Consider the following 25,474-nt stretch of genomic DNA (forward strand, 5'->3'; position numbering starts at 1 on the left):
TCTATGGCTCAATTCATGGTTTGCAGACATTGTTTTTATGGTAGACTTTATTTCCTTCTTAATATGAGGAGAGTCCATGGCTTCATTCCTTACTTGTGGGAATACAGAACCAGGCCACCAGGGGGAGACAAAGACACCCCAGCCAAAGGCTTAAATACCTTCCCCACTTCCCTCATCCCCCAGCCATTCTTTGCCTTTCATCACATGAGGTTGGCAGAGAAGTGTCAGAAGATTTCGGAATAGTTCCTTATAAGGGTAGTACCCTTCTCGATGGGACTAGAGTTTTAAGTAGTCTTGTCAGCCTCTCAGTGAGAGCATTGACGAAAGTTAGAGTCTAGAGATGAAGGGGGAGAATCTTTCTGCGAACCCATCCAGACTCATATTAACAGCTTCTTAAGCAATTAGCGTTGACGAGTTTTGCTGCCTGCTTTCTTAACTCAAGTCCATGTCAGAAGAGCTGCTACAATCTGTCAAACTTGAAGGACCGTGTCACTGTTCCACGGCATAGATTCCGGTAAGATGGTTTCATTATTTTACACACATGTATAACTATAGAAGACATGGTCCTGCCTGTCATCTAGGATACAACGTTTCTGCCTGAACTATCAAGGCGAAAATGAAACCTCTTAAGTTCCAGCAAGGTTAGAACAACTGAATAATCAAAACAAAGAAATTAAGCTCAGAGGCCTAAAATTTTCTCGAAATCATTGGGGGAACTATCACCCCGAACAGAAATCTATAAGCTTCCACCGGAAGTCTCCAACAATCTCGACCATCAAAGTTGATAGAACCAAAAAACCCATGTGACGAAACGTCTTTCTAATGTGGTGAAGAGATTGTAGTGACCAAGCACTAAGGTGTGATCCTCTAGCTGTGCACAAAAGGCTTCCTAACTAGCCCAAAAGGAACAGAAATGTATGTGGGGTGTGTACAGTGCCTATGGCCGAGGATATAGCTAATGGATAAAAAGTGCTGACTGTTGGGTCAGTAAATATTCCTAACAGATAAAAGGTGCTGACTGTTAGGTCAGTTAATATTTATTAACACACTTGTATTAAATATTGCACATAAATTTGATAACAATAAAAAATTACTCATGGATCCATGAAATTAAAACAGAGTTAAAAAATACTAATACATGCTGATAAAAATGCTGATATATTAATACATGCTGATAAAAATGCTGATATATTAATGCATGGGGGAGAAGTGATCCTGATAAGACCTACTTCAAGGGAACCTTTGGATCAAAAATTATTTATACAATTATAACATAAAATAGTTGAAGATGTGGTAATAATAAAATAACTAGTGAAGTTCAATAATTAATCCAGTGTTCAATCAACAGTGTCTGCAATTTTCAATCAGTAGTGTCTGCAAAATTAATTGCAGAAGTGTACATAAATGATGGAAGATGGTGATGAAAAATTGGTGAAATGGTAAAATGAAAAAAATAAAAATGGATGTGGTGAAAAAATGGTGATGGAAAAATTAAAAATTGAAAATTAAAAATAAAAAAATGAAAAACGACAATGAAAAAAGTGATGAGAATGTTACAAAAATGTGGCAAAAAATATATATATTTGCAAGTTGGTTTGACCCTCAAAAACGGGTTTGATGAGAGAAATCCAATAAATAAAATAATTATAATCCAATAAGTAAAAACAAAAGCCAAAATGGAAAACCTTGTATGTTTGATGGGGATAATCCTCAGGGGATCCTAGGCGTTTCCTTGGAGTTCAATTATCCAATGTTTGTAATGTCCTAGAATGTCTCTGTAAAAGAATAATAAAATAGTATAGTAGGTCCAGATATAGGAAATAAAAGGAGTGGTGCTTACCAGTAGGTCGACGCGTTTCGGCCCTTAACTCAGGCCTTTATCAAGACTTGAGTCTTGATAAAGCCCTGAGTTAAGGGCCGAAAGGGCTACAGAGTTTACATATTCACAGTATTGAGTGTTCTTTACATTGATACTTGTATATGCAAAAAAATAAATGCAAAACAACATTACATTTTTTTGTGATGATTTGCTCTTTCAATTTCTGATGCCAGCCATTAGGAGTTATATTTATTCTATGCATGATCAGATAAAAGCACTTGCATTCATTTTATATAATACATGTATAATAAATGTTCTACAAAGGTAAACTTTAAAAGTGGATTGTAAAGAGAGAAAATGTAAGCTTTCAGGTTATCAAGGTTACTTCTGGGGTTGTAAAAGCTTTTGTACATTCTTCTCAGTTGGGCATTTAAGGTAAAATCATTACCTTACTGTTATGTGAAGGATATTTTTGCTAATAAGATTTTTTTTAGATTACAAACTAAAGTTAAAAAGCAAATTTTCATTGGAGAGTGAGTAATAAGTAAGAGGATATAACAAGAAGCTAACAAAAGCTATGGCTATTCACCTTTGTGTATAATAACCTTGAATAAAAGATAGGACATACAAATCTATTATTGTCCCACCAGAGCCTCTCAATCTATGACCCATGGGTCACAGGAACATATTTGCAGCTGTTTTAGTACTTATTATAAAATAAAAAATGTGTATTTGTACTAAAGTTTTTCCATTTAAGTAGTGTGTATATGTAGTTATAAACATGTACTGAATTAATAGTAATTAAAGGGGCAATGTACTGTAAATTTTTCTCCTCTTTAATTTGTTACCAATTATCCATATTGCCTGCTGCAGTGCATTCAATTTCACAAATAGTTCCTTTGCCTTTATTTTGGCATTTGAAATAGCTGTTTTTGTCAGTGGTTTCCCCATCTATACTGAAAATCTCAATATTTGTATTGACAAAAGCTATTTAAATAAAGCCAGTAGAATATTTACACTCCCAGTGTGTGTGTGTGTGTGGGGGGGGGGGGGGGGAGGAAAGATACATAATTTTTAATTGTTCTCTATGAAGGCCTGATGATTTAAAGCTCTCAGCTCAGGTGAGATGATGCAAAATGATCCTCCAGCCCTGCGAAATCCCTAGTTAAATTCTTAAAAGGAAGATTTTGCTTTACTTCTCCAAGGAGCGTCCCTGCATATTTGTATGTGAAGGAGAGACAAGCTCAGTGCAATATAGCACTGTATGACATGACAGCTGCATTTATTCTTTGTGCTTTGTATTTGATATTACTTTACACTTCATGTTAAGTTGTATTACATTTAAACTTTTAACTTTCTATTTTGTATTATATTGTGTATTCAGCAGTGTATTTAGGACTGTGATTTTACAAATTCTGATTGTGTTCACAGTTTCTGTGTAACTTTAACAAATTAGGATAATACTTTGTATATTTTGTGAATCTTTTACAACTTATATTTCACTTCAGTTTCCCAGAGAGCTTCATTACTTTCTTTGGACCCAATAAACAAAGATGAAAAATGCCTTCCATAGAAAGTAATGAAGCTCTCTGGGATACAGAATTTCACAGGGGAAAGAGAAGGTAATTGAAGAACACCTGTGGCTGATATAAAGGCTCCATTTGCATCGATTACAAATTAAACTGAAATATTTTCACTACAATTTAACTTGCTTTTGCCAATAGTTAAGTATATATTACTTTTTTCTTTTCTTTTACTTTTCTGAATTTTGAGCAAAGAGCTGGTGAAATAATTTTGTGAGACCAGCTTGTGCAAACTGCTAATAGCATTTCACAAGACTTGTTAGAGAGCTTCAGACATACCCTGAGAACTACCCTGGTCAGCCAATCAAACTTCCCTGTCCCTCCCACTTTCTAAAGCTGTGTTTTATTTTACAATAGAGAAAATACCAAGTGCAATGTAATTTGTAAGATACACAGAAATGTGCAAAGTTTTGTCCTAATTTGTTAAAGTAACACAGATAATTTGAAAACATTTCGGCTAGGTTACAAGTGGCAAGCAATTTAACGGTCACGCTCGAGCGTAACCATCTCTAGAAGTAATCTTTTTCTGTCAGGTCTTGCTCACATGCAAAAGTGCAATTTTACAGTGCACTGTCTCTTTAATTTTCTTATGTATTTACTGAAATGTTATTATAATGCAATTTTTAGATGCTATGTTTATTATGTGTGGGTATAATGTAATATGGTCCATGGCTAGTTTTTCCATACGTGATCGACCTACCATGCAAAATAATTTGGGCCTCCCTGTTCTAGATCTTCTGTCCGGTTTAAAACCATAGCAAATTAATCATTTTCATTTGAAAAATATAATTTTTAAAGGGAAATATATTATATGCCAGAAAATACTTTATTTAAAAGGACAGTAAAGTCAAAATTTAATCTTTCACGATTCAGATATTGAATGCAATTTGAAACAGCTTTCCAGTTTACTTCTATTATGAAATTTGCTGCTTTTGTTTTTTTGGTATTCTTTGTTGAAAACTAAACCTAGCACGTCTATAATGGTCAATGGCAGCAGTGCTTATAGCTATAAATAACTGCCATAAACAATGTTGCAAACACTGCTGCCAGATGACTTAAGACACATGCATGCTCCTGAGCTCTCCTATGATTGCTTTTTTAACAGAGGATTCCAAGAGAACTGAGCAAAATTGATAACAAAAGTAAATTGTTTAAATGTCATTCTCTATCCAATCAATTTAAGTTTAAAACGATGTGCTGATACTCTCAACTGGTTAACATATTAACTTCATTTCTCTACACAAGTAATGACAATTTTTGTTTCTTTTAAGTGTTTCAGAACATGCCAAAGATAATCTGATGACTGTGGCTAATCTCGGAGTAGTGTTTGGCCCAACATTAATGAGACCCCAGGAGGAAACTGTTGCAGCTATAATGGATTTAAAGTTTCAAAACATTGTGGTTGAAATCCTTATAGAAAACCACGAGAAGGTAATTGCTTAATAATAATTGTAGAAATTGCTAGCTATTATGTCTTGCTCCATATCTGAAAATATGTACTGAAATACAGCTGCATATAAGAACATTTATGCGGCACCAACCTTCGCTCTTTAATCTCTTGCTTTCTCTTCAGCAGTCTTTTACCCTTCTCCTACACCATCTGATTTAACACGTTTTGGTTCTTCTTCTCTCCTCTATATCTATCTGGCTCCACCCCCCTTCTCCCTTTCCCTTTCAGTCTCTATTTTATTATTACATTCGTGCTTGCATATAAATATGTGACTAGCCTATGCAGTGCTCCAGAGCAGTAATGCACTAGCCAAATCATACTTGTCATTATTTAAGCAGGTCTATAATTTAATTGTTTCTGCAATAAAACATTTCTTTTTCATAATTAAATTATAAATAGGTTAACAAGGACCATTAAATACAGTAGATTTGAATAATCAATAAATGCATGATAAAAAAACAATCCAAAAACAGTCTGAATTTCAAATAAGTAGCAAATATTTTTTCTGACAAATTTCAGTTACTTCCATTTTCCTGTGTCCTGTATCATGTGACCACTATCAAACAATCACAGTATATACATATGTTACAGGCAAAGTGTGAAAGTATGAAATTAGCTTATTTAATTTTGATCTCATATACTTTAACTAGAATGCCTAGGTATTTTGAAGCATGCCTAGCCTTTTTTCTGCAAAGTATAATAGAATAGACAACAGGGGGGACGCTTTACAAACAAATTGAAAATTGTGAAACACAAACTCATTGCAAATGGAATAAAAAAGACATGAGAAAATATGATGAATGAAATGGTATCTGAAAACTTAAGGAAAGAAAAATCTTCTGATAAACATTGCATCATCTTTGAAGTATTCTTAGATTAGAACGTTTTCTTAATAAAAGCTAAACTCAACACAAATATATGTGCAAAAGTTTAATTAACCCTTTGAGTGCTAATGATGGCTCTGAGCCGTCAGATAGTTTCCCACTCTGGTGCTAATAACGGCTCAGAGCTGTCTCTAGCACTCTCCCACCTTTAGGGAGATCTGGGGGCTCCCACCCGCTCCTTCCCCAGCGATCGTGCCTGTAGAGTGACAGGCATCGCCGGGGCATCACGTTTTGCGCAGTGACATCACGCGCAATGACGTGATGACGTTACCGCGCAACTTTATTAACAATTTGTCAATACAAAGTATAGGGAAAGGGGCAGCATGCCGTCCACCTCTGAGGGTTCTCTGTCCCTTGTAGGTGCATTCCCTACAAGCATCTCCGATTACACACACAGTTCCCCAGGGCACTACTAATCCCCCTGCGGGAGGGGCCCTTTGGCCTCCAGACTTCGACCATCAGTTGCAGACGGCGGTTTCTGTGGCCATAAATGCCTCATCCTATTAAGCACAAGCGGAAGGTACGGCACTGCTATCCGTCTCAGGGGTCTTCGACTCCAATGGATATCTCGGACAGATTATCCGCGGAGGAGGACAATTCCGACTTATCGGAGGATGTCGCTTCTGGGTGGGAATTGGCTACTTCTATGCCTCCATCCGCGCAGATTTCAAATTTAAGATGGAGCATTTGCGTTTCCTGTTGAAGGAAGTGCTTGCTACGCTGGAGGTTCTGGAACCGAAACTACCAGAGGAACCTTCGACCCCTAAACTGGATAGGGTTTACGAGAACAGGGTAGTGCCCCGGGCCTTCCCGGTTCCTATTAAAATGGCGAACATTATTAAAAATGAATGGGAGAAACTGGGTTCACACTTTTCTCCCTAGTCTTCTTTTAAGAAGCTGTTCCTCGTTCCGGACGCACAGCTTCAACTGTGGGGAACCGTCCCTAAGGTGGATGGTGCTATCTCCATGCTCGCTAAGAGAACGACTATTCCACTTGAGGATAGCTCCTCTTTTAAGGAACCCATGGATAAACAGATTGAGTCCATGTTGCGGAAGATGTTCCAACTGACGGGGTTCGTTTTCCAACCGGCGGCGGCAGTCGCTGGTGTGGCTACTTATTGGAGTGATGCACTATCAGCAATGGTCAAGGTGGAGACCCCCCTCGAGGAGATTTTGGATCAAATCAAAGCCTTAAGGGTAGCACATTCATTCATTTTTGATGCTAACATGCAGATTATTCGCCTGAATGCTAAGACATCAGGGTTTTCTGGTTTAGTTTGCAGGGTTCTGTGGCTAAAATCATAGTCTGCTGACATGACGTCTAAGCCTCGCTTGCTTTCCCTACCCCATTCAAGGGGAAGGTTTTGTTTGACCCGGGCCTGGATTCTATCATATCTACAGTCACGGGTGGCAAGGTTGCCTTCTTACCTTAGGATAAGAAAGCCAAACCTAAGGGATCTATTTTTCCTCCCTTTTCGTGCAGACAAGTCTCAGTGCCAGCAGCCTTCCACAAAATCTGAGCAATCCAAGGGATCTTGGAAGTCAGCAAACCTTTGGAGCAAGTCCAAGCAAAATAAGAAGCCCGCCGAGTCAAAGTCGGCATGAAGGGGCGGCCCCCGACCCATCCTTGGACTAGGTAGGGGGCAGACTATCTCTTTTTTTGCAGGGGCCTGGAGAGGAGACGTTACAGACCCTTGGGTCCTGGAGGTCGTCGCCCAGGGGAGCAGGATAGGTTTTAAATAGTATTTGTCCAGATTCAGATTCCTCCTGTCAAACATATTTTCAAGACCAGGGTGTGTGAGGGATCTCTTATTATCTTGGGGCAACCATCCCAGTTTCTCCAGCAGAAAGAGGTCTGGGGTATTATACAAACCTTTTCGTGGTCCCAAAGAAGGAGGGCACGTTTTGTCCAATTCTGGACCTAAAGGCCTTAAACAAGTTTTTGTCAGTCCCATCGTTCAAGATGGAGACCATCAGGTCAATATTGCCCCTGGTTCAAGAGGGGCTATTCATGACAACTATATACCTGAAGGATGCTTACCTTCATGTTCCAATCCACAAGGATCACTTCAAATTTCTAAGGTTCGCCTTCCTGGACCAGCACTTCCAGTTTGTGGCCCTTCCGTTTGTTCTAGTGATGGCCCCAAGAGTCTTTACAAAGGTTCTGGGAGCTATTCTTGCAGTAGCGAGAGCCAGAGGGATTGCAATGACTTCGTATCTGGACGATATCCTGGTCCAGGCTCCATCCTACAGTCTGGCGGAGGATCATTCAAGAGCTCTCCTTTTTCTACTTCGATCCCACGGGTGGAATATAAACGAAGGAATGAGTTCATTGGTCCCAAGCAACAGGGTGCAGTTCCTGGGTACGATACTAGATTCTTCTGCGATGAAGATATTTCTGATGGACCAGAGACATTGCAAGCTTGCGTCCAACTGTCTAGCCCTGCAGACATCCTCCAGAACATCTGTGGTCAGGTGTACAGAGGTAATCGGGCTCATGGTATCCAGCATAGATGTCATTCCATTCGCTGCAGCTGTGCATGTTGAAACAATGGAACGGCGATCATTCAGATTTGTCTCAACAGATATCTCTGGACAGATCGGTGAGGGAGTCCCTGTCTTGGTGGACCTGACTGGGCCAGTTGTCCTAGGGGACTTCCTTCCTGAGACCATCCAGGGAGATTGTAACCACGGATGCGAGTCTATCAGGATGGGGAGCCGTTTGAGGTGCCAGAAAGGCACAAGGCAGATGGACTCGAATCTACCTATAAATATTCTGGAACTTTGAGCATTATTCAACGCTCTGAAGGGTTGGCCCCCTCTGGGGTCGTCCAAATTCATAAAATTCCAATTGGACAACATCACCTCAGTGGCTTATATAAACCACCAGGGGGGGGACGAGAAGCTCCCTAGCAATGTGGGAAGTATCTTGAATTCTGGAATTGTTCTCTCTCAGCGATCCACATTCCAGGTGTGGACAACTGGGAAGCAGATTTTTTGAGCAGACAGACGTTTCCTCTAGGGGAATGGTCTCTCCACCCCGAGATGTTTGCGGAGATCTGCAGTAGATGGGAACGCCGGAAATAGATCTCATGTCGTCCAGACTCAATTGCAAGCTACTCAGATAAGGGTCGCAATCCAGGGATCCCCAGGCGGAACTGATAGACACCTTGGCGGTACCCTGGGGCTTCAACCTAATCTACATATTTCCACCGTTGTCTCTACTACCTTGAGTAGTGGCTCACATCGAGCAGGATCAAGCTTCGGCTATTCTGATTGCTCCGTTGTGGCTGTGGAGGACGTGGTTTGCGGATCTAGTGTTGATGTCGTCATATACGCTGTGGAAGTTACCTTGTCATAAAGATCTGCTAGTTCAAGGTCCTTTTATACATCAAAATATTGAGTCTCTGAGGCTTACTGCGTGGAGATTGAACGCCTAGTCTTAGCCAAAAGGGGTTTTTCGGAGAGAGTGATCGACACTCTCGTCCAGGCCAGGAAACTGGTCACTAGACGCATCTACCACAAGGTGTGGAGGACCTACTTGTCCTGTGTGGAAAGAGGATACCCATGGCACAAGGTCAAGGTATCCAGGATTTTGACCTTTCTCCAGGACGGTCCGGATAAGGGTCTTGCCGCCAGCTCCCTTAGGGGACAGATCTCAGCTTTATCGTACTGTTGCATATGAAGCTTGCAAAGCTTCTGGACATTCAGTCCTTTGTTCAAGCTCAGGTTAGGATTAGACCGGTCTTCAGGAATCCGGCTCCTCCCTGGAGCTTAAACTTGGTGCTTAAGGTTTGCAGAGGGCTCCGTTTGAGCCTATGCATGCCCTGGACATTAAGATTCTCTCATGGAAGGTCCTGTTGTTATTGGCTATTGCATTGGCACGCAGAGTCTCTGAGTTGGCGGCCTTACAATTTGAGCCCCCTTACTTGGTTTTTCATGCTGACAAATCCGTTCTGTGAACCGGTTATGGATTTCTTCCCAAGGTAGTGTTGAGTCGTAACATTAACCAGGAAATAGTGGTTCCTTCCTTGTGTCGTAACCCTTCCTCTTCGAAAGAGAGATTACTTCATAATCTGGATGTGGTTTGGGCCTTGAAGTTTTATCTTCAAGACACAAAGGAGTTCAGACAGACGTCGTCTTTATTCGTTGTGTATTCCGGAAGGCGCAGGGGGCAGAGGGCCTCTGCAACTTCTCTATCTTTTTGGTTGAGGAGTATGATTTGTCTGGCTTATGAGACAGCGGGACACAGGCCTCCTCAGAGGATTACGGATCACTCGACTATGGCCTCTTCTTGGACCTTTAAGAATGAGGCTTCTATGGAGCAGATTTGTAAGGCGGCAATCTGGTCATCCTTACATACCTTTGCAAAATTTTACAAATTTGATGTTTTTGCTTTGGCGAAAGCAGCTTTTGGGAGAAAGGTTCTGCAGGCTGTAGTGCCCTCAGAATAGGGTCCACCTCCTTTACCCTCCCGTTTTCTTCATTCAGTGTCCTCTAGAGCTTGGGTATTTGTTCCCAAAAGTGATAAAAGAAGCAGTGTACTCCTCCCCTTTAGATGGAAACATAAATTATTATTAAATTAGTCTCCCATAATATCTGAGGGTTCCTAAACTGTGTGCAGACCCCCCCAAGACAAGTGGTTCAACTGCACGGGAGAGGAGTGTCATAGGATGTTCATCTGATCACAGTGCATAAATTGCGAAGTGTGCAAACCTTGGGAATATGTGAGGGAGTGACTGTTTAAATTACATTGGCTTTTGTTTTGTTCCTCCACATACTCTGTTTAGGAACTGTCTTCATACTAACTTGTTAGAAACATATAACGTATTACTGATTATATAACAGTACCAACATGGAAACAGCAAAACTTTTTTCGTTAAGATCCATTTCTGATTTGGATCTCGAGAGATTAACACTTAAGGACACTTTTGTAAAACAAAGAGAGGTGTTATCCATCAGTGATGTATTTTTGGCTATGGAATGTACCCTAGTGAAGGAATATAAAACTTGGTGGGACCAAAGATCATTGGAAAAATATTTGACCCTTGATTTGATACCTAGGGGGTTAAGGTTACACACATTTCCTTGCTTTCAAGTTGAAGATGCCACTTTTATACATGATTGGAATAAAATACTGAGTGACTGCTCCAAGAGGCTTATGCAATTAATTATACGGTTTAAGCAAGGTCAACTGGCCAAGATCGGAGAGGAGTTGAATAACATACAAGCTCAATTAAATGAGTTCTTTGAACATCCTAAGTATAATGAATTGGATAAGTTGTTAAGTGATACAATCATTAAGTTTAGAACAGAGATTGATCATTTTAAACTAAGGAAATTTAGAAGGGATAACAACGATTTTCTCAATAACAAAGTATACATCTGGCATACTAAGGCAGGCCCTAGAGCAAATAGGCCTAGATTTAGGAAGAACAGGAATTGGTCCAAAGGGGAGCCAGTGGGGACGAGAAAAAAAGTAACATTCTCAGACGTAGAGAGTACAGACGAGGAACCTGACAATAGACCTGACGATTACTGTACTGATGACTCCAGTGGTCCTTCTGATGATGAAGCACATGTGACCGCACCTAAAAGTGTTTTGGAAAAAACACCTAGTATACCCACTGACTCAAGAATGATATTAGTGCACAAAACCAATTTAACTACAAGCTCTAAACCAAGAGGTAATGTCACGGATAGACGACAGCAAGAGTTTCTTAGTGACAGTGAAGGGGACATTAGACCACCCACATTTACAACGCAAGCAGTAGTCACTACTACTAAGGAGCAGGTTTTTCAGGTAGCCCCCAAAGGAGTAGAAGGAGGAGGAAACATAGGCCAAGGAGAAAAGGGAAAAGTCAGGGCCCAGCCAAGGAAGAATGTACACAACAAATACAAGGTTTTAAAGTTATAAACCTGACTCACAGGTAGAGGTTTTAAGTTTGGGATTAGGGTTTGTTCCCACATATAAGTTTAATCTTTTTGAAACTATTGTTGATATTAACAGGCTTGTCAGGGATCTAACACTGAATACATTTTTCTGGGTTCATGATACCACAGAAGATATAGAATTAATGGATAATGCCATAAGTACAAATTATATAGTAGAAAGCCAACCTAATGTTTCCCACATTTCTGACATTATAGATTTCAAAGAGGGAGTGGATTATTTGACCCTTCATGAATTAGGGGCTCTTAGCTCATATCCTGTGGGTAATACTAAGACCAATCATTTGGGATGCAAGCCTAAATCTATCTTCTACCCCACCAACTCAGGGGTCCCTTCTTGGAGGCGTTTTATCGCAGAGTAGATGAAGATCTAATCAAACTCTCAGAAAAACCCAATAAAGTAACACATAATTTAAGCCATGATTATAAAATGGCATTGAACCAGCTGGGTAAAAGGTAAGATATTGTAATAAAACAGGCAGACAAGGGGGGCTGTTTAGTTGTCATGGAAAGGACTGAATATATTAAAGAGGCACTACGACAGCTAACTGACATTCAGGTATACAATGAGTTAAGTTATAATCCGACAGAGAGATTTGGTACTGAGTTACGTCACCTGTTGGATGACGGTCTGATGAGGGGATTCTTTGATCCTGAAACCTTTGATTATTTGTTGGTTCAAAGGCGGGTTATCCCTATATTCCATCACCTCCCCAATGTGCATAAAACCTTGGAGGAGGTGAAAGGAAGAATGATTGTTTCGGGTATAGGGTCTCTTTTTGAAAAACTATCGGGTTGGGTTGAGTCCCTTCTGCAACCAATCATCCATCTTTTGCCATCTTACCTTAAAGACACCACACACCTGATGAAGATCATGGAGGGTGTTGAGTGGGGGAATGATTGTATGTGGATATAGTGGGTCTCTACTCCGCAATTCCACATGTACATGGCATTAAAGCTGTGAAGTATATATTACAACATTTTAGTAATTATCATGTGGATTTCATAGAATTTATATTAGAAGCCCTCTAATTCCTCCTCACCCGCAACTATTTCAAGTTCGAAGACACCTTCTATCTCCAAAGACATGGGACAGCGATGGGGGGCAAAATTTGCCCCATCATATGCCATTCTATTTATGGGTTGGTGGGAGCTGTCCCACATCTTTGGAGACATTAACCCCTTCAGAGAGAAAATCATATCTTACAAGAGATTTATTGATTATCTCCTATTCGTTTCAGTGGGAGAAGCCGGAGAAGTGCAAGAGTCTGTGGCCTACCTCAATTCTAATGAGGTGGACCTTGAATTCACCTTGCAGATTGAAGCTGATACCATACCCTATTTGGATGTTTAATTGAAGGGAGACACATTGAGTGGGAGGATTCTTACTACTCTGTATTGTAAGCCCATCACATCCAACTCTTTGCTTCATGCAAAGAGTAATCACCCTTGCCACACAGGGTTTGGGGTTGCCAAGGGGCAATTCATGAGGATCAAATGAAACTGCTCCTTGGAGGAGGACTTAAACAGAGAGTGTTAAGTACTAGCTCTAAACCAAGAGGTAATGTCACGGATAGACGACAGCAAGAGTTTCTTAGTGACAGTGAAGGGGACATTAGACCACCCACATTTACAACGCAAGCAGTAGTCACTACTACTAAGGAGCAGGTTTTTCAGGTAGCCCCCAAAGGAGTAGAAGGAGGAGGAAACATAGGCCAAGGAGAAAAGGGAAAAGTCAGGGCCCAGCCAAGGAGGAATGTGCGCAACAAATACAAGGTTTTAAAGTTATAAACTTGTCAAAAACTGACTCACAGGTAGAGGTTTTAAGTTTGGGATTAGGGTTTGTTCCCACAAATAAGTTTAATCTTTTTGAAACTATTGTTGATATTAACAGGCTTGTCAGGGATCTAACACTGAATACATTTTTCTGGGTTCATGATACCACAGAAGATATAGAATTAATGGATAATGCCATAAGTACAAATGATATGGTAGAAAGCCAACCTAATGTTTCCCACATTTCTGACATAGATTTCAAAGAGGGAGTGGATTATTTGACCCTTCATGAGTTAGGGGTTCTTAGCTCATATCCTGTGGGTAATACTAAGACCAATCATTTGGGATGCAAGCCTAAATCTATCTTCTACCCCACCAACTCAGGGGTCCCTTCTTGGAGGCGTTTCATCGCAGAGTAGAAGAAGATCTAATCAAACTCTCAGAACAATAAAGTAACACATAATTTAAGCCATGATTATAAAATGGCATTGAACCAGCTGGGTAAAAGGTAAGATATTGTAATAAAACAGGCAGAGAAGGGGGGCTGTTTAGTTGTCATGGAAAGGACTGAATATATTAAAGAGGCACTACGACAGCTAACTGACATTCAGGTATACAATGAGTTAAGTTATAATCCGACAGAGAGATTTGGTACTGAGTTACTTCACCTGTTGGATAACGGTCTGATGAGGGGATTCTTTGATCCTGAAACCTTTGATTATTTGTTGGTTCAAAGGCGGGTTATCCCTATATTCCATCACCTCCCCAATGTGCATAAAACCTTGGAGGAGGTGAAAGGAAGAATGATTGTTTCGGGTATAGGGTCTCTTTTTGAAAAACTATCGGGTTGGGTTGAGTCCCTTCTGCAACCAATCATCCATCTTTTGCCATCTTACCTTAAAGACACCACACACCTGATGAAGATCATGGAGGGTGTTGAGTGGGGGAATGATTGTATGTGGATGTAGTGGGTCTCTACTCGGCAATTCCACATGTACACGGCATTAAAGCTGTGAAGTATATATTACAACATTTTAGTAATTATCATGTGGATTTCATAGAATTTATATTAGAAGCCCTCTAATTCCTCCTCACCCGCAACTATTTCAAGTTCGAAGACACCTTCTATCTCCAAAGACGCGGGACAGCAATGGGGGGCAAAATTTGCCTCATTATATGCCATTCTATTTATGGGTTGGTGCGAGCTGTCCCACATCTTTGGAGACATTAACCCCTTCAGAGAGAAAATCATATCTTACAAGAGATTTATTGATGATCTTCTATTCGTTTCAGTGGGAGAAGCCGGAGAAGTGCAAGAGTTTGTGGCCTACCTCAATTCTAATGAGGTGGGCCTTGAATTCACCTTGCAGATTGAAGCTGATACCATACCCTATTTGGATGTTTAATTGAAGGGAGACACATTGAGTGGGAGGATTCTTACTACTCTGTATTGTAAGCCCATCACATCCAACTCTTTGCTTCATGTAAAGAGTAATCACCCTTGCCACACAGGGTTTGGGGTTGCCAAGGGGCAGTTCATGAGGATCAAATGAAACTGCTCCTTGGAGTAGGACTTTAACAGAGAGTGCTAAGTACTAAAACAGCTCTTGACAGAGAGAGGCTACTCACAAAAAGTGATTAATAGAGCACAGCTGGAGGTCAGCAGACTAGATCGGAACAGCATGTTATGGGGGTTCCCAAGATATTAACTAACAATAGAAGAGGCTATGATGCACTCAGATCAACACTAGTCACGACCTACAGCTTGCAATTCAATGATATCTGCCAAATAGTCAGTAAACATCTGCCTATATTGACAGCAGAGGATAGCCTGAAGGAATATGTATCCAAAGTATGCAACTTTGTATCACGACGTGCATGCACTATAGAGAATTTGATAGCTCCTAGTATGCTAAGGAACAAAGTTAAGACCAGTAGCAGCTGGCTAAATGTCAAAGGACATTTTAAATGCCATTACTCTAAGTGCATAGCATGTCAACACTGCAAAGTTGCCTCTAATTTCCAATCGAAACCACCAATAGGGTTTTGGACATCACCAGTTGCACCAATTGTAGGACCACCTTTTTGGTATATTTGGTGGAGTGCTCATTATGCAATGGGCAATGTGTTGGGTGCACTACCAGGGAGGCACGCTTCAGAATAAGGGAGCACCTCAATGACAACTCCCACGATGATGAATGCTCTGGTCTCTCAAAGCACTTTATATCTGCACATGGGGGTGATGTGTCATCACTGTTGTGGCAGGTGATTGAGTGTGTTCGGAAACCCACCGGGGGGGGGGGGGCGATAGAACAGCTCGGTTAATGCTGCACAGAACATTTTGGATTTTTAAATTGAAAACCAGGAGACCCTATGGCTTCAACATAGAGGGGGATGTCATTTATTTCTGGAGGAGAAACTAATCAGTGCATACCAGCACATAGGGTTCTAGTCATGTATACAATGTGTGCGACCAGCCTTTAAGATATGTGGCTAGCTATCTAACGGTGCGCACGTTATCCATCACATCAATTTGCATGTTAAATAAATTCTATCTTATTATTATCTAATATTATTATTCCATACAGGTTTTACCAATCTATGATCTATTAGTTAAATAGCAAATCATTGCATTTACAATGTATAGTGCTGGTTAAGTATTAGTATATTTATATATGGGAATAGATAGAATCATGTGGATAAATTAAGTAATACTTTACAAATAATAATGAAAAAAGTTCCAATTGTGTGATGGGACAAGTGCAATTATTGCTTGGAAGCACCATAACTGATAAACAGTGATAACATGTTCACTTTGAGGCTTATCAATATTTGAGGTTTTATTAAAGGGACATTAAACCCCAAATTTTTCTTTCATGATTCAGATAGAGAATACAATTTTAAACAACATTCCAATTTACTTCTATTATCTAATTTGCTTAATTCTTTAGATATTCTTTGTTGAAGAAATAGCAATGCACATGGGGGAGCCAATCACACGAGGCATCTATGTGCAGCCACCAATCAGCAGCGACTGAGCATATTTAGATATGCTTTCAGCAAAGGATATCAAGAAAATGAAGCAAATTAGATAATAGAAGTAAATTAGAAAGTTGTTTAAAATTGCATGTTATTTCTAAAGCATGAAAAAAAAATTGGGTTTCATGTCCCTTTAAAGTCTTTGAATTTGGTAATGCAAGGCTAACCGTGATAATTCAAAGTATAATAGTCTAAAAGTTTGATGTATTGTATGCATTTATCATTATTAAACTATATGACCTTACAAATAGTCATGATAGTAAGCCACACTAGCCAAAGACATTGCTTGGTATTACAAGGTACATAGGTGTTAATCATTAGGATTTGCATTGTCCAATAGGATATGTGTAAAATGCATATAGGGCAGAGCAAATGGCAGCCAATTATGTCCATGAATAAGGAATAGCCGAAACATGTAGGGCAGATTGGACCTTTGCCATGACATACCTGCATAATTGTTTTTAAGCTCTGTTGTTTAAGGTTGCTGAATAAATAAAGAAGAAAACTACTTTTTAAGGATCACTCTTTACCTTTCGTCTATTTTTTTTTTTTAATCTTTATTTTCTCAACAGATCTTTTTTTTTAATCTTTATTTTCTCAACAGATCTTACATATAACATTTCGTCTATTTGACAAATTATGCTTACCTGATAATTTAATTTCCATCGTGGGGAGGAGAGTCCACTGCACCCGCCCGTTCTCCAGTGGGCGGACCTAAATTTATTTTTATTCTTCTTCTGATATTTCTCCTGCTGTTCCTTGTTCCCTTGGCAGAATGACTGGGGGATGAGTAAAGTGTGTGTGTGTGGGGGGGGGGGGGGGGGGTATTTAAGCCTTTGGCTTTGGTGTCTTTCCCTCCTCCTGGTGGCCAGGTTCTTATTTCCCAAAAGTGATGAATGAAGCAGTGGACTCTCCTCCCCACGATGGAAATGAAATTATCAGGTAAGCATAAGTTTTTCTTTAGGTCCCTGATAGAGAGTGGAGTATCTATCACACCTAAATATCTGTTCCTGCCCTGCAACTGGATCCACAGGTAAGTGCCTTTTACCTTCTAGGTATTGAAGGACAGCACTTGGGAGGTTAATTCCTCTTGTGGATCAACATATGGGACTTAAGACCAGTAGCAGCTGGCTAAATGTCAAAGGACATTTTAAATGCCATTACTCTAAGTGGCTGGCTGAAGGGTTAATAGGTCGAGTAGATATGCATTAAATTATATGAAGGGTATCTACCCTTTCGAAATGGGACTGGAGTTTTAAGTAGTCTTGTCAGTCTCTCAGGGAGAGCATTGACGAAAGTTAGTCTGGAGATGCAGGGATAGTCTTTCTGCAAACCCATCCAGACTCGTATTAACAGCTCCTAAGCAATCAGTGTTGACGAGTTTCACTGCCTGCTTCCATCACTCAAGTCCATGTCAGAAGCGATGCTACAGGACTGTCACACTTGAGAGGCTGTGTTTCTGTTCCACGGCATAGTTTCCGGTAAAATTGTTTCATTTTTTACACATATGATAACGCCAGAAGACAGTGTCACAGTGTGGCTCCTTTTATCTGTATGGAATCAATGGTTAATATATTTTGAGGGGGATTATTCAACAGTGGGGATTAATCACATAAGTATATTTGATTATTCTGCGACATGTGGGAGATGGTTTTTGGGCTCAGGCAGATGTTGGAACGTACAGGTTTTTACTTTCGTTTTGTGAGCTGCGCAGCCTGAAAGGCTTGGCCCGCTTTTTTGCTATTATATCAGGGGCGGTCCTGCATTGCACACCATGTCACCAGGTGTGGTCACACGTATTTCCTCTTTCCTGACCGTGCGGTTTACTGGAGAAGAAAAAACAAAAGTGTTTTCTCTTTTGTCTCGGTCATAGGAGGTGGTGAGTGCCCCAGCCATTGGGGGTATTTCTTATTAATCTATAGTCTACTTTGTAAGCTCAAGCTAAGGAAGATTTTGATGCGTTAGAGGTTACTTCCTCTTTACCCAAGTCTAGTACCTGTCTATATATATATATATTCCACATGCCTTGATAAAGTAATCACGTCAAAGAAGATTTATATGTTTGATACTACTTAGCCATCCACCTCTGAGGAGTCTCCGTCCCGTGAGTTGCGCACCCTACAGTCATCTAATACACATGCAGCTTCCCATAGCACTCCTAATCCTCCTGCTGAAATATTACTATCCTTCCCAGGGGTCATCAACTAGTTTATTGAATTCATCTGATACGAGATTATCCAATGAGGAAGGCGCCTCCTGATACTCCAGAGGGTGCACTTTCTGGGTCGGAATCTGCTGCCTCTAAACCTCCATCTGCAGAGGAACCAGATTTTAGATTTAGGATTGAACATTTACGCTGTCTGTTGAAGGAAGTTTTGGCTACGTTAAAGGTTCCAGAGCCCAAATTGCTAGAGGAACCTTTGATTCCTAAATTAGATAAAGTCTACGAGGACAGGGTTGTACCACAAACTTTCCCGGTTCCTGTAAAAATGGCAAACATTATTAAGAATAAATGGGAAAGGATTGGTTCTTCCTTTTCCCTTTCGTCTTCATTTAAGAAATTGTTCCCTGTCCCGGACTATCAATTGGAGTTGTGGGACTCCATCCCCAAGATGGATGGCGCTATCTCCACGCTTGCTAAATGCACTACTATCCATCTTGAGGATAGTTTGTCGTTTAAAGAGCCCATGGATAATAAGATAGAAACGCTGTTCAGAAAGATGTTTTAACATAAGGGATATTTGTTTCAATGGGCAGCGGATGTTGCTGCGGTTGCTGGAGCGACTACCCACTGGTGCGACTACTTATCTGAGTTGATCGAGGAGGAGGGTCCCCTCGACGTGATCCAGGAAAGAATTAAGGCCTTAAGGGTGGCTAATTATTTTATTTGTGATGCAAATATGCAAATTATTCGCCTGAATGCTAAGGCTTTAGGTTTTTCTGTTTAAGCCCGTAGGGCACTCTGGCTGAAGTCCTGGTCTGCGGACATGACTTCTAAGTCTAGACTTCTTTCCCTCCCTTTTAAGGGAAATATTTTATTTGGTCCAGGCCTGGACTCAATTATCTCCACAGTTACTGGAGGCAAAGGTGCCTTTTTACCGCAGGATAAGAAGAACAAGCCTAAGGCGTGAAGAGACAACGATGGAGGAGATCCAAGCTAGGCTTAAACTGGCCAATACCTTTATCTGCGATGCTAACATGCAGGTGATTAGACTAGGAGCTAAGATGTCTAGCTTCACTGTTCTACCTCTCAGAGCTCTGTGGTTAAAATCCTGGTCGGCTGATGTAACTTCAAAAGCCAAGCTTTTGTCTTTACCTTGTAAAGGTGAAATTTTATTTGGTCCTGGTCTGGCGGAAATCATTTCTGAAATTGTGGATGGAAAAGGATCTTTCCTACCTTAGGACAAGAAGAATAGACCTAAGGGTCACCAGAATTCTAATTTTTGCTCAGTTCATGACGACCATAGACCTGATGGACACGTATCTACATGTTCCCATTCACAGGGATCACCAGTTTCTAAGGTTTGCCTTTCTGGACAAGCATTTCCAGTTTGTTGTACTTCCATTTGGTTGTGCCACGGAGTATTTACAAAGGTTCTGGGGGCTCTTTTGGCAGTGGTCAGATCCTAGGGAATTGCAGTGGCGCTTTGCCTAGACGACATCTTGGTTCAGGCATCATCTTTTCAACTAGCAAAATCTCATACAGAGATGTTATCTTTTCTACGTTCCTACGGATGGAAAGTGAATCTGGAAAAGAGTTCCCTTGTTCCAGCTACAAATCCATGAAGATTTTCCCGTCTCTCATAAAATCCAAACTTCTTGCTTCGTACCTTTCTCTCCAGTCTGCTATTCGTCCATCAGTGGCTCAATTCATGGAGGTGATTGGTCTGATGGTTGCTTCCATTGACATCATTAATTTGCTTGGTTCCATCTGAGACCTCTGCAACTATGCATGCTCAGTCAATGGAACAGAGACCTATCAGATCTCTCGCAGAGGATAGATCTGGATCCCCTATTATGAGACTCTCTCTCGTGGTGGATTTCACAGGAACATCTGTCTCGGGGCACTTGCTTCCTGAGACCTTCCTGGGTGATTGTGACTAAGGATGCCAGCCTGTTAGGCTGGGGAGCAATCTGGGGATCTCTAAAAGCTCAGGGCCTGTTTACTTGGGAGGAGTCTTCTCTTCCCATAAACATCTTGTAGTTGAGAGCAATCTTCATTGCCTTGACAGTCAACGCCTTGCAGGATCTGGTTTGCGGATCTATTGAAGATGTCATCTCTTCAACCTTGAAGGTTACCTCTGAGGAAGGACCTTCTACTTCAAGGTCCATTCCTCCATCCAAATCTGGATTCTCTGAAGCTGACTGCTTGGAGATTGAATGCCTAGTTTTGACTAGACAGGGTTTTTCTGAGGCGGTCATTGATACTATGCTTCAGACTCGTAAACCTGTTACTCGCAAGATTTACCATAAGGTATGGCGTAAATACCTTTATTGGTGTGAATCTAAGGGTTTCTCCTGGATCCGGGTGAGGAGCCCCCGCATTTTATCTTTTCTTCAGGCTGACCTGGAGAAAGGTTTGTCAGTGAGTATTCTGAAGGGTCAGATTTCTGCACTGTCTATTCTTTTGCACAAACGTCTGGCAGATTTGCAAGATGTTCAAGCTTTTGTTCAGGCCCTGGTCAGAATCAGGCCTGTGTTTAAACCTGTTGCTCCTCCTTGGAGCCTTAACCTTGTACTTAAAGTTTTTGTGCAGGCTCCATTTGAGCCGATGCATGTTGTTGATATAAAATTGTTATCTTGGAAGGTTTTGTTTCTTCTTGCTATTTCTTCCGCTCACAGAGTTTCTGAGCTTTTGGCTCTGCAGTGCGATTCCCTGTACCTTATTTTTCATGTAGATAAGGCGGTTTTTTGTACTTAGTGGGGTTTTCTCCCTAAGGTTGTGTCGGATTGTGTTCCTTCTTTTTGCCCTAATCCTTCTTCCCATAAGGAACGTCTTTTGCATAACCTGGATGTTGTGCGTGCTCTGAAATTTTGCCTTCAAGCAACCAAAGATTTTCGGCAATCTTCTGCCCTGTTTGTTGTTTTCTCTGGAAAGCATAAAGGTCAGAAGGCCACTTCTACTACCCTTTCCCTTTGGTTAAGAAGTGTTATACGTTTAGCTTATGAGACAGCAGCCTCCTGAGAGAATTACGGCTCATTCCACTAGGGCTGTCTCCTCTTCCTGGGCTTTCAAAAATGAAGCTTCTGTGGAGGCGGCAACATGGTCCTCTTTGCATACTTTTACAAAAGAGTATGCACCCTGAGTGGCAATGAAAATGAACAGGCATGGAAGTTTTTCTAGCTTTTGTTCTGTCTCTGCTGAGTGCGTCTCTCTCTCTCTTTTTATATTCATGCAAATTACTCTTGGGTCTCCCTAAGAGTAATGGGGGAAACCAGATGCCCATGCATGAGTAGAACATTAAATGCAGCCTATCCTCTGCCCATACATGAGTAGTACAGTACATGCTACCTACCCTGTGCCCATACATGAGTAGTACATTACATGCAGCCTATCCTGTGCCTATACATAAGTAGTACAGTGCATGCAGCCTATCCTGTGCCCATACATAAGTAGTACAGTGCATGCAGCCTATCCTGTGCCCCATACATGAGTAGTACATTACATGCAGCCTATCCTGTGCCTATACATAAGTAGTACAGTGCATGCAGCCTATCCTGTGCCCATACATAAGTAGTACAGTGCATGCAGCCTATCCTGTGCCCATACACGAGTAGTACATTACATGCAGCCTGCCCTGTGCCCATACACGAGTAGTACATTACATGCAGCCTGCCCTGTGCCCATACACGAGTAGTACATTACATGCAGCCTGCCCTGTGCCCATAAACGAGTAGTACATTACATGCAGCCTACCCTGTTCCCCATATATGAGTAGTACATTACATGCAGCCTATCCTGTGCCCATACATGAGTAGTACATTACATGCAGCCTACTCTGTGCCCTTAGATGAGTAGTAAAGTACATGCAGCATATCCTGTGCCCCATACATGAATAGTACAGTACATGCAGTCTATCCTGTGCCCATACATGAGTAGTACATTGCATGTAGCCTGCCCTGTGCCCTTACATGAGTAGTACATTACATGCAGCCTATCCTGTGCCCATGCATGAGTAGTACATTACATGCAGCCTAGCCTGTGCCCTATACATGAGTAGTACAGTACATGCAGCCTAGCCTGTGCCCTATACATGAGTAGTACAGTACATGCAGCCTAGCCTGTGCCCCATACATGAGTAGTACAATACATGCAGCATATCATGTGCCCCATACATGAGTAGTACAGTACATGCAGCCTATCCTTTGCCCCATACATGAGTAGTACATTACATGCAGCCTATCATGTGCCCACACATAAGTAGTACAGTATATGCAGCCTACCCTGTGCCCCATACATGAGTAGTACAGTATATGCAGCCTACCTTGTGCCCCATACATGAGTAATACATTACATGCAGCCTATCCTGTGCCCCATACATGAGAAATACATTGCATGCAGCCTATCCTGTGCCCCATAAATGAGTAGTACATTACATGCAGCATATCCTGTGCCCCATACATGAGTAGTACAGTACATGCAGCCTATCATGTGCCCCATACACGAGTAGTACATTACATGCAGCCTATCCTGTGCCCCATACACGAGTAGTACATTACATGCAGTCTACCCTGTGCCCCATACATGAGTAGTACATTACATGCAGTCTACCCTGTGCCCCATACATGAGTAGTACATCACATGCAGTCTACCCTGTGCTCCATACATGAGTAATACATTACATGCAGCCTAGCCTGTGCTCCATACATGAGTAATACATTACATGCAGTCTATCCTGTGCCCCATACATGAGTAGTACATTACATGCAGCCTATATATGTTCTACTTAACTGCAAATGGCTCCAATGCGCGCATATATATATATACATATATATATATATATATATATATATATATATATATATATATACAGTATTTAGTATATAGTCTTATGTGTGTACATATGTATCTGTGTATACATGTGTGGGCGATTAGAGGCTTACCGCAAGCGTTTACTTTCTACTCGTAATACCAGCGGTAAGCCCGACGAGCACAAACACTGGCGATAAAAAATGCTAGGCATGCTATAGATTAGCTAGGCATTCTATGAAATGCTTAAATAAAGTATATAAGATCAGAATAAAATCTCCTCATAAACTCATTTCATACTTTGCATAAAAGAATGCTTGAATTTCACACTTTGGGGGGTAGTTATCAACGTGTCTACTTTACCTGCCTTCGCCGGTTCAATACGCCCGCCTAAGCTCGCCTACCATCGCCGCCGCGGACCTGCAAAATTTCGCCTAAGTTAAAGCTGTTCCGATCAGCCAATAGAATGCAAGCTCAATCTGATTGGCTGATTGGATCAGCCAATCGGATTGAACTTGATTCTGATTGGCTGATTCCATCAGCCAATCAGAATATTCCTACCTTAATTCCGATTGGCTGATAGAATCCTATCAGCCAATCGGAATTCGAGGGACGCCATCTTGGATGACGTCATTTAAAGGAACCGTCATTCGTCGTTCAGTCGTCGGCCAGGATGGATGTTCCGCATCGGAGGTCTTCAGGATGCTGCCGCTCCGCTCCGGATGGATGACGATAGAAGATGCCTCTTGGATGAAGACTTCAATCGGATGGAAGACCTCTTCTGCCCCGCTTGGATGAAGACTTCTACCGGATGGAGGACCTCTTCTTGCTCCGCTTGGCTCGGCTGGGTGAAGACGACTCAAGGTAGGGAGATCTTCAGGGGCTTAGTGTTAGGTTTATTTAAGGGGGGTTTGGGTTAGATTAGGGGTATGTGGGTGGTGGGTTGTAATGTTGGGGGGGGGTATTGTATGTTTTTTTTTACAGGCAAAAGAGCTGAACTTCTTGGGGCATGCCCCGCAAAGGGCCCTGTTCAGGGCTGGTAAGGTAAAAGAGCTTTGAACTTTAGTAATTTAGAATAGGGTAGGGCATTTTTTTATTTTGGGGGGCTTTGTTATTTTATTAGGGGGCTTAGAGTAGGTGTAATTAGTTTAAAACTGTTGTAATATATTTCTAATGTTTGTAAATATTTTTTTATTTTTTGTAACTTAGTTCTTTTTTATTTTTTGTACTTTAGTTAGTTTATTTCATTGTATTTATTTGTAGGAATTGTATTTAATTTATTTATTGATAGTGTAGTGTTAGGTTTAATTGTAGATAATTATAGGTATTTTATTTAATTAATTTATTGATAGTGTAGTGTTAGGTTTAATTGTAACTTAGGTTAGGATTTATTTTACAGGTAATTTTGTAATTATTTTAACTATTTTAGCTATTAAATAGTTCTTAACTATTTAATAGCTATTGTACCTGGTTAAAATAAATACAAAGTTACCTGTAAAATAAATATTAATCCTAAAATAGCTATAATATCATTATAATTTATATTGTAGCTATATAAGGATTTATTTTACAGGTAAGTATTTAGCTTTAAATAGGAATAATTTATTTAATAAGAGTTAATTAATTTCGTTAGATTAAAATTATATTTAATTTAGGGGGGTGTTAGAGTTAGGGTTAGACTTAGCTTTAGGGGTTAATACATTTATTAGAATAGCGGTGAGCTCCAGTCGGCAGATTAGGGGTTAATAATTGAAGTTAGGTGTCGGCGATGTTAGGGAGGGCAGATTAGGGATTAATACTATTTATTATAGGGTTAGTGAAGCGGATTAGGGGTTAATAACTTTATAATAATAGCGGTGCGGTCCGCTCGGCAGATTAGGGGTTAATAAGTGTAGGCAGGTGGAGGCGACGTTGTGGGGGGCAGATTAGGGGTTAATAAATATAATATAGGGGTCGGCGGTGTTAGGGGCAGCAGATTAGGGGTACATAGGGATAATGTAA

General features: G+C 40.8%; 1 protein-coding gene across 3 annotated transcripts in view; it reads left to right on the top strand.

Annotated features, from left to right (window-relative positions):
* The window catches only part of ARHGAP10 (Rho GTPase activating protein 10), a 784,460-nt gene that overhangs the window by 492,882 nt on the left and 266,104 nt on the right, over positions 1-25,474 (top strand). For all 3 annotated transcript variants that reach the window (XM_053703724.1, XM_053703722.1, XM_053703725.1), the window contains exon 18: positions 4,674-4,833. In XM_053703724.1, the coding sequence (XP_053559699.1) occupies positions 4,674-4,833 (160 nt within the window). The remainder of the gene's footprint in view (positions 1-4,673; positions 4,834-25,474) is intronic.

This window comes from Bombina bombina, chromosome 2, assembly GCF_027579735.1.
Source record: "Bombina bombina isolate aBomBom1 chromosome 2, aBomBom1.pri, whole genome shotgun sequence".
In the NCBI taxonomy this organism is placed as follows: Eukaryota; Metazoa; Chordata; class Amphibia; order Anura; family Bombinatoridae; genus Bombina; species Bombina bombina.